General features: G+C 41.9%; 1 protein-coding gene across 1 annotated transcript in view; it reads right to left on the bottom strand.

The window, feature by feature from the left end:
- The window catches only part of LOC113803377 (uncharacterized), an 18,016-nt gene that overhangs the window by 788 nt on the left and 4,728 nt on the right, over positions 1-12,500 (bottom strand). The window contains exons 3-4 of the mRNA XM_070145280.1: positions 1,735-1,748; positions 1-403 (exon numbers count right to left, since the gene is read on the bottom strand). The exon at positions 1-403 is cut by the window's left edge and continues 788 nt beyond it. Of these exons, the coding sequence (XP_070001381.1) occupies positions 1-403; positions 1,735-1,748 (417 nt within the window). The remainder of the gene's footprint in view (positions 404-1,734; positions 1,749-12,500) is intronic.

Raw genomic sequence — 12,500 nt, 5'->3', positions numbered from 1 at the left:
GGGTGGCAGGAATGGTATCTGGGAATGGGGGAACAGGAATGGTATCTGGGAATGGGGTCTGGGAATGGGGGTCCAGGAATGGGATCTGGGAATAGGGGGGGGGAGGCGGGAATGGGATCTGGGAATGGGGGTCCGGGAATGAGATCTGGAAATGGGATCTGGGAATTGGGGGCTGGGAATGGGACCTGGGAATGGAATCTGGGAATGGGACCTGGGAATTGGGGGCTGGGAATGGGACCTGGGAATGGGACCTGGGAATGAAATCTGGGAATGGGACCTGAGAATAGAATCTGGGAATGGGGGCCGGGAATGGGACCTGAGAATGGAATCTGGGAATATTGATATTTCTAGGTATCGAGACTGGAATGTGGAATATTTCGTTCTCTTTTGGCGGTGGCTTTGGCTTTAATTGAGGTATTGCCCGGTCAATGTGTCATTGTCATCTACCCAGGTACTGCCGATGTGTGCCTGTGCATATACCTACGTATGTTTATGTATATGTGTATGTATGTATTTATATATATGCACACCCACACATACACACACACACACATATACATACACACACACACACACACACACACACACACACACACACACACACACACACACACACACACACACGCGCGCGCACATGTATGTCTGTATGTATGTAAACGAACATACATGTGCGTGTGTTTATGTATACATATATATATATATATATATATATATATATATATATATATATATATATATATATATATATATATATGTGTGTGTGTGTATATATATATATAAATATATATATATATATATATATATATATATATATATATATATATATATATATATATATATATATATATATATATATATATATATATGTGTGTGTGTGTGTGTGTGTGTGTGTGTATATATAACATATATATATATATATATATATATATATATATATATATATATATATATATATATATATATATATATATATATATATATATATATATATATATATATATATATATATATATATATATATATATATATATATATATATATATATATATATATATATGTATGTATGTATGTATGTATATATATGCACACACACACACACACAGATGTATGTTCACTGTACCGTTTAAGCACATGCAAAACATGCTTAAATACTAACAGTCAAGGCTTACGTATAAATGCAATCCCTCAGAGTTTTATCGGATCTTTTATTCCCATTTCATGCAGGATATTACAACAACTTTTTTTCTTAAATAAAAAAAGCGCTTTTGATATGATTGCTCTATGGTGTTCGTAAGTATCAAGTACGATTGATGGGAATAAAGTTATTTTTCATCTATTTTATTAGTCTGTTTATCTATCCCAACTGTACATTTCTAATTACTGCAAGAAGATAATGTTCCATCTGTAATTATGAAGTAGAAAAGATACTGAATAATGCCTTTTGCAAAATTGTATTGTAAAACAGATATGTATTGCAAATATCAAATTTCACAATGAACACAAAAACAGACACTCATTACACATTTTTATCGAAGCAACATCAAGAATCTAATATCTTTGCTATTTTCAGAAACGTCCATGACATTATTTATCCTCCATTTGATATGAATAACGAATGTTGTGATTTTTTTTTTACCTTTTACCTTTTTCTCTTAATTTCCTCTTTGGCTGTTTTTTCTGCTTATTTTTTTTTCTTTGTTTGTGGGTTATAATAATCTGTGTCAGCCAAATCACCTGAAGTTCAGGATCTGAGAAATTCATGAAGAAATATTGTGATGTTTTATAATTTTTTTTATCTTGCTCTTTGATTGCTAGTATGCAAGTCGTAAGGATAAATATAGATTTATCTACTTATTCATTTATTCATATGGGAGGGAGGGAGAGAGACAGAGAGAAAGTGAAGGAGGGAGGGAGAGAAAGAGAAAGAGAGTGAGAGAGGAGGAGGAGGAAGAAGAAGAAGAAGAAGAAGAAGAAGAAGAAGAAGAAGAAGAAGAAGAAGAAGAAGAAGAAGAAGAAGAAGAAGAAGAAGAAGAAGAAGAAGAGGAGGAGGAGGAGAGAGAGAGAGAGAGAGACACCGAACGAACGAGCGAGAGAAAGAAAGAGAGAGAGAGCGAGCGAACTAGAGAGCGAGCGAGAGAAAGAAAGAAAGAGAGAGAAAGCGAACGAACTAAAGAGCGAACGAGCGAGAGAAAGAAAGAAAGAAAGAAAGAGAGACAGAAAAACCGAGCGACTGAGAGAGAGAAAGAAAGAGAGAGAGAGACCACAGAAGCGAAGGCGAGAGAAAGAATCTGCATACGAGATCTACACCCATTCGAATGATTCCCAAAGCCACTCGCTGCTTAACTTTTGATCATCTTTGTCCGAATAATGTCTTGCTTTCCTCCAGAGGGAATCGAGGACAGAACAAGACATATTTTTTTCCGAATTATTCTCTCTCTTCTTTTCTCTTGACTTTCTTTCATTGTTTATCTGATTCTTCACTTACGAAAGTGATTATATCTTATCTTTATTTATTTATTTATATTTATTTATTATAATTTATATCTATTTATTTATCTTCTTTTCTTTTGACTTTATTTCATTTTCTATTTGATACTTTACTTACGAAAGCGATTATATCTTGTTTATCTTTATTTATTTATTTATATTTATTTATCATAATTTATATTTATTTATTTATCTTCTTTTCTTTTGACTTTCTTTCATTGTTTATTTGATTCTTCACTTACGAAAGCGATTATATCTTATCTTTATTTATTTATTTATATTTATTTATTATAATTTGTATTTATTTATTTATCTTCTTTTCTTTTGACTTTCTTTCATTGTTTATTTGATTCTTCACTTACGAAAGCGATTATATCTTATCTTTATTTATTTATTTATTTATATTTATTTATTATAATTTATATTTATTTATTTATCTTCTTTTCTTTTGACTTTCTTTCATTGTTTATTTGATTCTTCACTTACGAAAGCGATTATATTTTATTTATCTCTATTTCTCTTTCTGTTATAAATCAGGCATTTATTTAACTTCTCTTTTATGACCTTTACCAAACTTCCTTTTTCTGTCTAGTCTTCACTGATTCATTTCCCGTCTTCTTAACTTTTCTCTCGCTATCCTTTAATGCTATTTACCATGTTTCATTTCTTTTATTCATCTTTCATCATTTTTTTTTTCACTCCTGGAATGTTTTTTTTTTTCATATTCCTCCAATTCCTCCTTTTATTCACGTATCCCTCAGTCTATCTTCTGAGGCGGATTATGCATTCTCTCGTGTTATAGAACCATAATAACTAACCCAACCCTCTTCTACCTGCCATCTCCCTGCTTTATCATATTCGCTTTGGGTGCATATTATCTACCTTTGATATAGAATCTTCCCCCCTTCATCCTGGCGTGTATTCCCAGGCCTATTAATATTAGGCCTATAGAATATTCACCTCTTTGCGATTCCGTAACGCGTCGATCTTTTCAATATTCCGCTTTGGAAGTAAGATCATATTGGTTTTCATTTTAGTAGTTTTTTTTTTTTTTTTTTTTTTGAGGGGGTGGGGTGGAGGGGGGAGGAGTGTGGTCTTATTATTAGGTTATTAAGTTATTACCAATTCATGTTTTTGTTGATTAATCTTCTCTGAGTAAGATTTATCCATTCCGGCATTCATTAACATGTAAATATTGTGACGCATGTACATTCATTCATAAATTCATATAAGGAGATTATCCTTATTCTCTCTCTCTCTCTCTTTTTCTTTCCTCATCTCTCTTTCTCTTTCCCTCTCTCTTATCCTCTCTTTCTCTCTCATCCTCTATCCCCCCCCCCCCTTCTCTTTTCCTCATCTCTCTCTCTCACTCTTTCTTTTCCCCCTCATCCTCTCTTTCTCCCCCCCCCTTTCTCTCTTCCGTCATCTCTCTCTCTCACTCATTCTTTTCCCTCATCTCCTTCTCGCTCTCTCTCTGTTTTCCATCGTCTCCCTCTCTCTCGTTCTTCTTCCCGCATCTCTCTCTCTCTCTCTCTCTCTCTCTCTCTCTCTCTCTCTCTCTCTCTCTCTCTCTCTCTCTCTCTCTCTCTCTCTCTCTCTCTCTCTTTCTCTATCTCTCTCTCTTTCCCCCCCATCCCACCTCTCGCCCCATTCTCTCTCTGTTACAGCTTTTATTTTTTAATTCGCAATGAATCCATGAATATACAATAAAAAAATATCAGATTCTTCAACGAAATAACAATCTTTCGTCCGATTTTGCGCAAAACGGCTTCGACGTCGACAATTCTCGGAAACATCGACAGCGAAGTATTATATCCCGAAGCTTAGTCCAGTCCACAGCGAACTCGACGCAGTTTCGAAACTTTCATAACGAACAGTAATCATTCTCCAAACGATAGCAAACGTAATTTACGAAACTTAGATAGCGAAGAGCAACTCTCCGTCTCTCTCTCTCATTCTCATTCTCTCTCTCTCTCTCTCTCTCTCTCTCTCTCTCTCTCTCTCTCTCTCTCTCTCTCTCTCTCTCTCTCTCTCCCTCCTCTCTCTCCCTCCCTCCCTCCTTCACCCTATCTCTCTCTCCTCCCTCCCTCCCTCCCTCCTCCCTTCCCTTCCCCCCTCTCTCTCTCTCCCTCTCCTCTCTCTCTCTCCTCCCCCCCCCTCCCTCCCCCCCTCTTCCCTTCCTCATTCCTCCTCTCCCTTCCTTCCTTCCTCCCTCCTTTTTTCTCCTTCCCCACCCCCCACCCCCCTCTCTCTCTCTCCCTCGCCGACAAAATGGCGGATCGGCAACGCTCCTCTCTCTCGCCTCGACAGTGACAAGCACTCTGTCTACGCGATCTACTGCCGTTAACAGATGAAGAACGACCGCGTCTGTTGCGATCTGCCGAATCTTTTTAAAACAGATGAAGCGCGCGGATGGCGATGAAGGGAGGGCGATAACGTCTAGCGGGAAGGAAAGGGAAGGAGGGGAAGGGAAGGGAAGGAAAGGAGGGAAAGGGAAGGAGGGAAAGGGAAGGGAAGGAGGGGAAGGGAAGGGAAGGGAAGGAGGGGAAGGGAAGGGAAGGAGGAGAAGGGAAGGGAGAGCGATAACGTCTGAAGCAGGAAGGAAAGGGAATGAGGGGGAAGGGAAGGGAAGGAGGGGAAGGGGAGAGGGAGAGAGAGAGGAAGGGAAGGGAAGGAGGGGAAGGAAAGGGAATGAGGAGAGAGGGAAGGAGGAGGCGAGGGGAAGGGAAGGGGAGCGAGGGGAAGGAAAAGGGAAGGAGGGGGAAGGGAAGAGAAAGGGAAGGAGGGGGAAGAAGAGCGAGGGGAAGGGAAGGGAAGGAGGAGGAAGGGAAGGGAAGGGAAGGAAGGAGGGGAAGAAAAGGGAAGGAGGGGAAGGGAAAGGGAAGGAGGGAAAGGGAAGGGGAACGGAGCGAGGGGCAAGGAAGGGAAGGAGGGAAGGGAAGGGAATGAGGAAAGGAATTGGAAGGGAGGGGAAGGAAGAGGAAGGGAAGGAGGAAGGGGAGGGAAGGAGGGGAAGGGAAGGGGAAAGGGAGAGGGAAGGGGGAGGAAGGAGGGAAGGGAAGGGAAGGAGGAAGGGAAGGGAAGGAGGGGAAGGGAAAGGGAAGGAGGGTGAAGGGAGGGAGGTTCAGGGGAGGGAGGGAAGGAGGGAAGGAGGGTGAAGGGAAGGGAAGGAGGGAAGAGGAGGAGGGAAGGAGGGGAAGGAAGGAAGGAGGGAAGGGAAAGGGAAGGAGGGGAAGGGAAGGGAATGAGGGGAAGGGGAGGGAAGGAGGGGAAGGGAAGGTAGTGGAGGAGAAGAGAGGGGAAGGGAAAGGAAGGAGTGACAGAAGGGAAAGGAAGGAGTGGAGATCTGGAGAAAGAGAGAGCGAGGGGAAGGGAAGGGAAGGAAGGGAAGGAAGGGAAAGAGGGAAGGGAAGGGAAGGAGGGGAAGGGGAGGAAAGGGAAAAGGGAGGGAAAGAGGGGAAGGGAAGGGGAAAAGGAAGGAGGGAAGGAAGGAAAGGAGAGCGAGGAAGGAAGGGAAGGGAAGGAAGGGAAGGGAAGGGAGGGAAGGAAGGAAGGGGAGGGAGGAAGGGAAGGGAAGGAGAGAAGGAAGGGAAAGGAAGGGAAAGGAGTGAGGGGAGGGAAGGGAAGGGAGGAAGGGGAAGGGGAGGGAGGGAGCGAGGGGAGGAAAGGGAAGGGAAGGAGGGGAAGGGAAGGGAAGGAGGGGAAGGGAAGGAGGAGAAGGGAAGGGAATGAGGAGAGAAGAGAGAGGTTAAAGGAGGGCAGAAAAGGGATAGAGAGAAAGAGAGAGTAACGGAGATCTGGGTGGGGAGTGAAAGCCAGAGAGAGAGAGAGATGGTGAGATTAAGAGCTAAGAGGGTTAACTGAGAGAGAGAGAGAGAGAGAGAGAGAGAGAGAGAGAGAGAGAGAGAGAGAGAGTATATATATAGAGAGAGAGAGAGAGAGATAGAGGGTGGGGAGAAAGAAAGAGAGAGAGAGAGAGAGAGAGAGAGAGAGAGAGAGAGAGAGAGAGAGAGAGAGAGAGAGAGAGAGAGAGAGAGAGAGAGAGAAGAGATGAAATGCAGAAGGACGGGGATAAAAGATAGAGTGAAGAAAAAGGAAGAGAAAGAAGGGAATTGAGGAGTTTAAAGAGTTAAGGCGAGAGAGGAGAATAAGAGAGAGAGAGAGAGAGAGAGAGAGAGAGAGAGAGAGAGAGAGAGAGAGAGAGAGAGAGAGAGAGAGAGAGAGAGAGAGAGAGAGAGAGAGAGAGAGATGAAAGAGGGAGAGAAAAGAAGACATTGGTAGATTTATGGTGAGAGAAAGGGTCGAAGAAAAGGTATTAAGAAAGAGGGAATTGAGCATTAAAGAAGAGAAGGAGAGATGAGCAGAGGGAGGTAAACAAAAAGGAAAGAAGGCGAGGAAAAAGGAGTAGAAGGAATAAAAAGGAGACAGGATAGAGAAAGGGAATAAAGAAATAAAAAGAAAAGAAAGAAATAGAATATTACTAAGCAGGTAAGAAGAGTGGAATGAAAGAAAATAAGAAAGCAAAGGAAGACGAGAAGAACCAGGAGGAGGGAAAGAGAAATAGGTTGGTGAAAGAATCGAGAGAAAGGGAGAGAACTGATAATTAGTAGGGGAGGAAAAAGATGACGATAATTAATTATAACTGCAACAAATTTTGGAAAGAGAAGAAGGAAATTGATAATTTAAATAGTAGAAATCAGAATGTAAAAAGAGAGTGAGAGAGAGAGAGAGAAAGAGAGAGAGAGAGAGAGAGAGAGAGAGAGAGAGAGAGAGAGAGACAGAGACAGAGACAGAGAGAGAGAGAGAGAGAGAGAGAAAGAATAAAATTTCTCAAAAATGAAAGACAGGAGGAAAGAAAAGAAAAGAAAAAAACAAAGATAATAAAAAAAATACTCCTACCCCCCTCCCCCAACCACCACCAACACTGTCTCCCCATCTCCTCCCTCCACCCCCTCCCAAAAAAAAAATCACCCAAAATCCAATCTCTCATCCTCCATAAAACAGACCCCAAATAAGGCCTCTCATTCCTCCCCCCTCCCCCTCATCCCTTCCAAAAAAAAAAGAAAAAAAAAGAAAGAGGAAAATAAAAAATAAAAAGACCCCACTTAGAAAAAATAAAAAGAAAGGAAGAAAAGACAGAAAGAAAAGAAAAGAGATCCCCACTTAAAAAAAAGAAAACAAAAAAAGAAGAAGAAATAAATAAAAAAAATGACCCCCACTTAAAAAATGAAATGAAACGAAACAAAAAGAAAAAAAGGCAAAAAAAAAAAAACACTTAAAAAAGGGAACGAAACAAACAAACAAACACAAAAAAATAAGAAAAATAAACAAATAAAAAATGGAGAAAAAAGAAATTCTCCCCCCTCCCTCAAAAAAAAAAAAAAGTTAGAAAAATGATCCCTCCGCGAGCGCCTCGTCTGGACTCATAGATGCAGGATGCTATCTGCGTTATCAGCTCACGCTTCTGCTGCCGCTCTGAGGAGGTGAAATGCCAGGGGGTGAAGGCGGGGGTGACGGCGGGTGACGCGTGGTCGAAAAACGAGAAATTGGGGGAGTGAGCGGTGTGGTGGGAGGTGGTGCAAGGTGACGGTGGGGGGGGAGGGGGAGTAACGAGGTGGGAGGGATGGAAGTTGGGGGGTTGAAGGGATGAGAGAGGGGGTAGGAGTGGGGGTGGAAATGTGGGGGGTGGGTGTGACGGCGGGGGTGGGGGTGACGGCGGGTAGGGAGGTGAAGGTGGGGGGTGGGGGGATGGAGTGGGGGGAGTGAAGGATGGGAGGTGAGGGGGAGTAGCGAGGTGGGGGGATTGATTGTTGGAGGCTGAAGGATGAGAGAGGGGTTAGGAGAGTGGGAGGGGGGAGAGGCGAGGTGGAGGGGGGATTGGGGGGAGTGGGGGGAGTAGGGAGAGTGGAAGGATGGGAGAGGGGGAGTAGCGAGATGCGGGGAGGAGAAGGAGGAGATAGCGAAGGTAAATGGGAGGGGGTGGCACGGCGACGGGGAGGGGATTATTGAGGAGAGGCAGAAGGGAGGGAGCAGAAGGATGGGAAAGGGGGAGTATCGAGGTGGGGTGGGGCGGGGGAGTGAAGGGAATGGGAGAGTAAAGGATGTAGCGAGGATGAGGGAAGGTAGGGGTAGACGGCGGGGGAGAGATACTCAGAGAGGTGGGCGGGGGAGTGGGGGAGAGGAAGATGAGAGAAGGGAGTAGCAAGGTGGGGAAAATGGGCATGGAAGCATGGGAGAGGGGTTAGAAGTGGGACTGGGGAGGGAGGAGGGGGAGTGAGAAGGGGAAGTGGGGACGGGTAAGTGGGGGATTGACGGATGGGAGGAGAGTGTGGGAGGGGTGGGTGGGGGTGAAGGATGGGTAGGAAGGGGGAGGAGGGAAGGGGGAGAGTAGGAGGATGGAGGATGGAAATAGGGATAATAGGAAGGGTGAAGGGGTAGAGAGGGGGGGGGAGCTGGATGAGGGGAGAGTGAGAGGTGAGTGAGAAGTAGAAGGAGGAAGAGAGACGAAAGAGAGGAAGAGGAAGAGAGACGAAAAGAGAGAGGAAGAGTCGAGAAGATAATAATAGAAAGAGGATGAGAAGGACAATGGGGTTAAGGAGATGAAAAGAAGAAAGTACAGGAAATAAAATGCAAGATGAAGAAGAGGAGAAGAAAGAGAAATGAAAAGTAAGAAAGAAGGAGAAGAAATTGAAAAAGACAATGGAGGCAAACGAAAAAAAGAGAAAAGGGGAAAATAAGTGGAAACAGACAAAGCAGCGAGAGAAGAAAAAGGAAGAAGAGGAGAAGGAAGAGAAACAAAACGAAGAAATAGAAAGAAAGTGAAAAGACGAAGAGGACGATTTAGGGAAATAAAAGAAAAGGTGAAAGAAAAAGGAAAGACAAAAGGAAGACAGAACAACACGAAGAGACATGGAAAAGAAACCGAGAAAGGTAAAAAAGGAGAGAGCAAGGAAGGAAAAGGAAAAGTAGAATAACGAAGGATAGAGGGATAAAAGAGAAGTACAGACAAGGAACAATAAATACTATTAAGATTAAGAAGAACTGAGACAAAGAAAATATGAGAGAGAAAAATCCTACCCAAATTAACCAAAAAAAAGAAAAGAAAAAAAAGGAAGAAACACAATAATAAAGAAGCAGAAATATAAAGAAAATAACAATAAAAAAGCAAACAGAAAAAAAACGAAAAAAAAACTAAAGAAAAAAAGAAAGTAGAAAGTAACAATAAAAGAGTAAAAAAAAGGAAATAAAAAGAAAAAAAGAGAAATAAAAGAAATAAGGAAAGAAGTAGAAAAATAAAAAAATATATACAGCACCACAAGATGAAAATAAGAATAAAGGATATAAAAAAATGAAGGAAAAGAAATATATATAAACGGCATCCGAAGACAAAATAAAAAATCTAAAAATATCAAGGAAAGACATTGAAATTTCAAATCCTCGAAGAGAGAGAATAATAAGGAAGGGGAAACAAAAAAAAATCACGAAAGACATTGAGATTTAAAGAAGGGAGGAGAGATAACAAAGGGAAAGGCGAGAAGGAAGATGATGGAGGAAGACTAAAGGCGAATGAAACTTGTGAGAAAGGAAGGACAAGAAATTGGATTATATGGAAACGATATATATGTATGTATATATATATGTATATATGTATATATATACATATATATGTATATATATATATATATATATATATATATATATATATATATATATATATATATATGTATATATATATATACATGTATATATATATATATATATATATATATATATATATATATATAGTGATGAAATAAAAGACAAAGGATAAGGAAGGGGAAAATATGAAGTGATAAAAGGAGACGCAAGAAGGGAGGAGAGATAACAAAGGGAAAGGCGAGAAGGAAGATGATGGAGGAAGACTAAAGGCGAATGAAACTTGTGAGAAAGGAAGGACAAGAAATTGGATTATATGGAAACGATATATATGTATATGTGTATATATATATATATATATATATATATATATATATATATATATATATATATATATATATATATATATATATATATATATATATATATATATATATATATAGATATATATATAGATAGATAGGATAGATAGATAGATGTATATTAGATATAGATATAGATATAGAGGAGTAGATATAGATATAGATACATAGATATAGATAGATAGATAGATAGAGAGAGAGAGTGAGTAAAGTGAGTGAGTGAGTGAGAGAGAGAGAGAGAGAGAGAGAGAAAGTGAGAGAGAGAGTGAGTGAGGGAGAGAGAAAGAAGAGAGAGTGAAACAGAGAAAAGAGAAAAAAAGAAGAAAAAAAGACAAATTGAAAGTGCATAGATATATATTGATGAAAGAGAGCAGAGAAAAATGAAATATGAAAAATGACGATAAAGAAACCAGAAAAGATTAACAGGAGGGAAAAGAAACAATAAAACCTCTTGAAAATCTTTTTCCTCATGTTTCTTCTTCTTCTTCTTCCTCCTCCTCCTCCACATTCGTTTTCTTCTTCCTCCTCCTCCTCCTCCTCCACATTCGTTTTCTTCTTCCTCCTCCTCCTCCTCCTCCACATTCGTTTTCTTCTTCCTCTTCTGCTCAAGATCCTCTTCCTCTTATTTTTCTTCTTCCTCCTCTTTCTGCTCCCCCTCCTCTTCCTCCTTCTCTTATTCTTCTTCCTATTCTTCCTCCTTCTGCTTCTCCTCCTCATACTCCTCCTCCCACTGCTTCTGCTCCTCACTCTCTCCTCCTCCTTCTCCCTCTCATACTCCTCCTCCTCCTCTATCCCTCCTCATAATCTTCTCCTCCTCCATCTCCTGCTTCTCCTTCCATGCATACTCCTCCTCCTCCTTCTCCTTCACTGCATCTCCTTCTCCCCCTCATACTCCACTGCTCTCTTTGTTCTCCCCTTCATACTTCTCCTCCTCTTTCTCTTCCTCCTCCATCCCCTGCTTCTCCTTTTCATATTCCTCCTCCTCCTCCTTCTCCTTCTCCCCTCATACTCCTCCTCCCCATCTTTCTCCTGCTCATACTCTTCCTCCTCCATCTCCCCCTCATACTCCTCCTCTTCCTTCTTAGTCTCCTGCTTCTCCCCTCATACTCTTCCTCCTCCATCTCCTGCTTCTCCTTCACATACTTCTCTTCCTCCTCCTCCTGCTTCTCCTTCACCTTCTCCTTCTCCCCTCATACTCCTGCTTCACCTTATCCTTCTCCCCTCCTCCTCCTCCTCCTCCTTCTCCTCCTCTTTCTCCTCCTCCTCCTCCTCCTTCACCTTCTCCGCTCATACTCCTCACCCCCTCCCTTACCTCCTTCTCCTTCTTCTCCTCCTCCTCCTTCTCTCCTCCCGCTCCTCCTTCTCCTCCTCCTTCTTCTTCTTCTCCTCCTCCTCCTCCTCTTTCTCCTGCTGCTCCCCTGCTTCTACTCCTTCTCCTTTTCCTGCTCATCCTTTCCTGCTTCTCCTGCTTCTCCTCCCCTCATACTCCTCCTCCTCCTTCACCTTCTCCTTCTCCCCTTCTCCTCCTGCTCCTCCTTCACCTTCTCCTCCTTCTCCTCCTCCTCCTCCTTCTCCTTCTCCTCCTCCTCCTCTTTCTCCCCCTCCCGCCACGACCCGCACCGAACCCTCTCTCTCATTCTGCTTTCTCCTCAACTCTTGTCATTTCTCGCTGCGATGCTCTCAATTATTGGCTGGGTGTGTGCCTCTTTTTTCTTTATTCTTTTCACCCTTTCCGTCTATTTCTTCTTTATTTCGGGTTCGCTCTGATTAGAATAAAAGTCGGGAGGACGAAGGCGGGAAAATGGCGGCGTTCGTGTAAGTGTGAATGCGCATTCGCGTGATCTTGGGCTGGGTGACTGGCGGTTGTTTTAGTGTATGTGTGCTCGCTTTGTGGGTTTTGAGGGTGCGTTCGCATACGCACGCGTGGAAATACACACACACAGACACACACAAAGATATATATATATCCATATCTATCTATCTATCCTATCTATCTATCCTATCTATCTATCTGTC

This window comes from Penaeus vannamei, chromosome 33, assembly GCF_042767895.1.
Source record: "Penaeus vannamei isolate JL-2024 chromosome 33, ASM4276789v1, whole genome shotgun sequence".
Classification (NCBI taxonomy): domain Eukaryota; kingdom Metazoa; phylum Arthropoda; class Malacostraca; order Decapoda; family Penaeidae; genus Penaeus; species Penaeus vannamei.
This window is presented reverse-complemented; position numbering and strand designations above follow the sequence as displayed.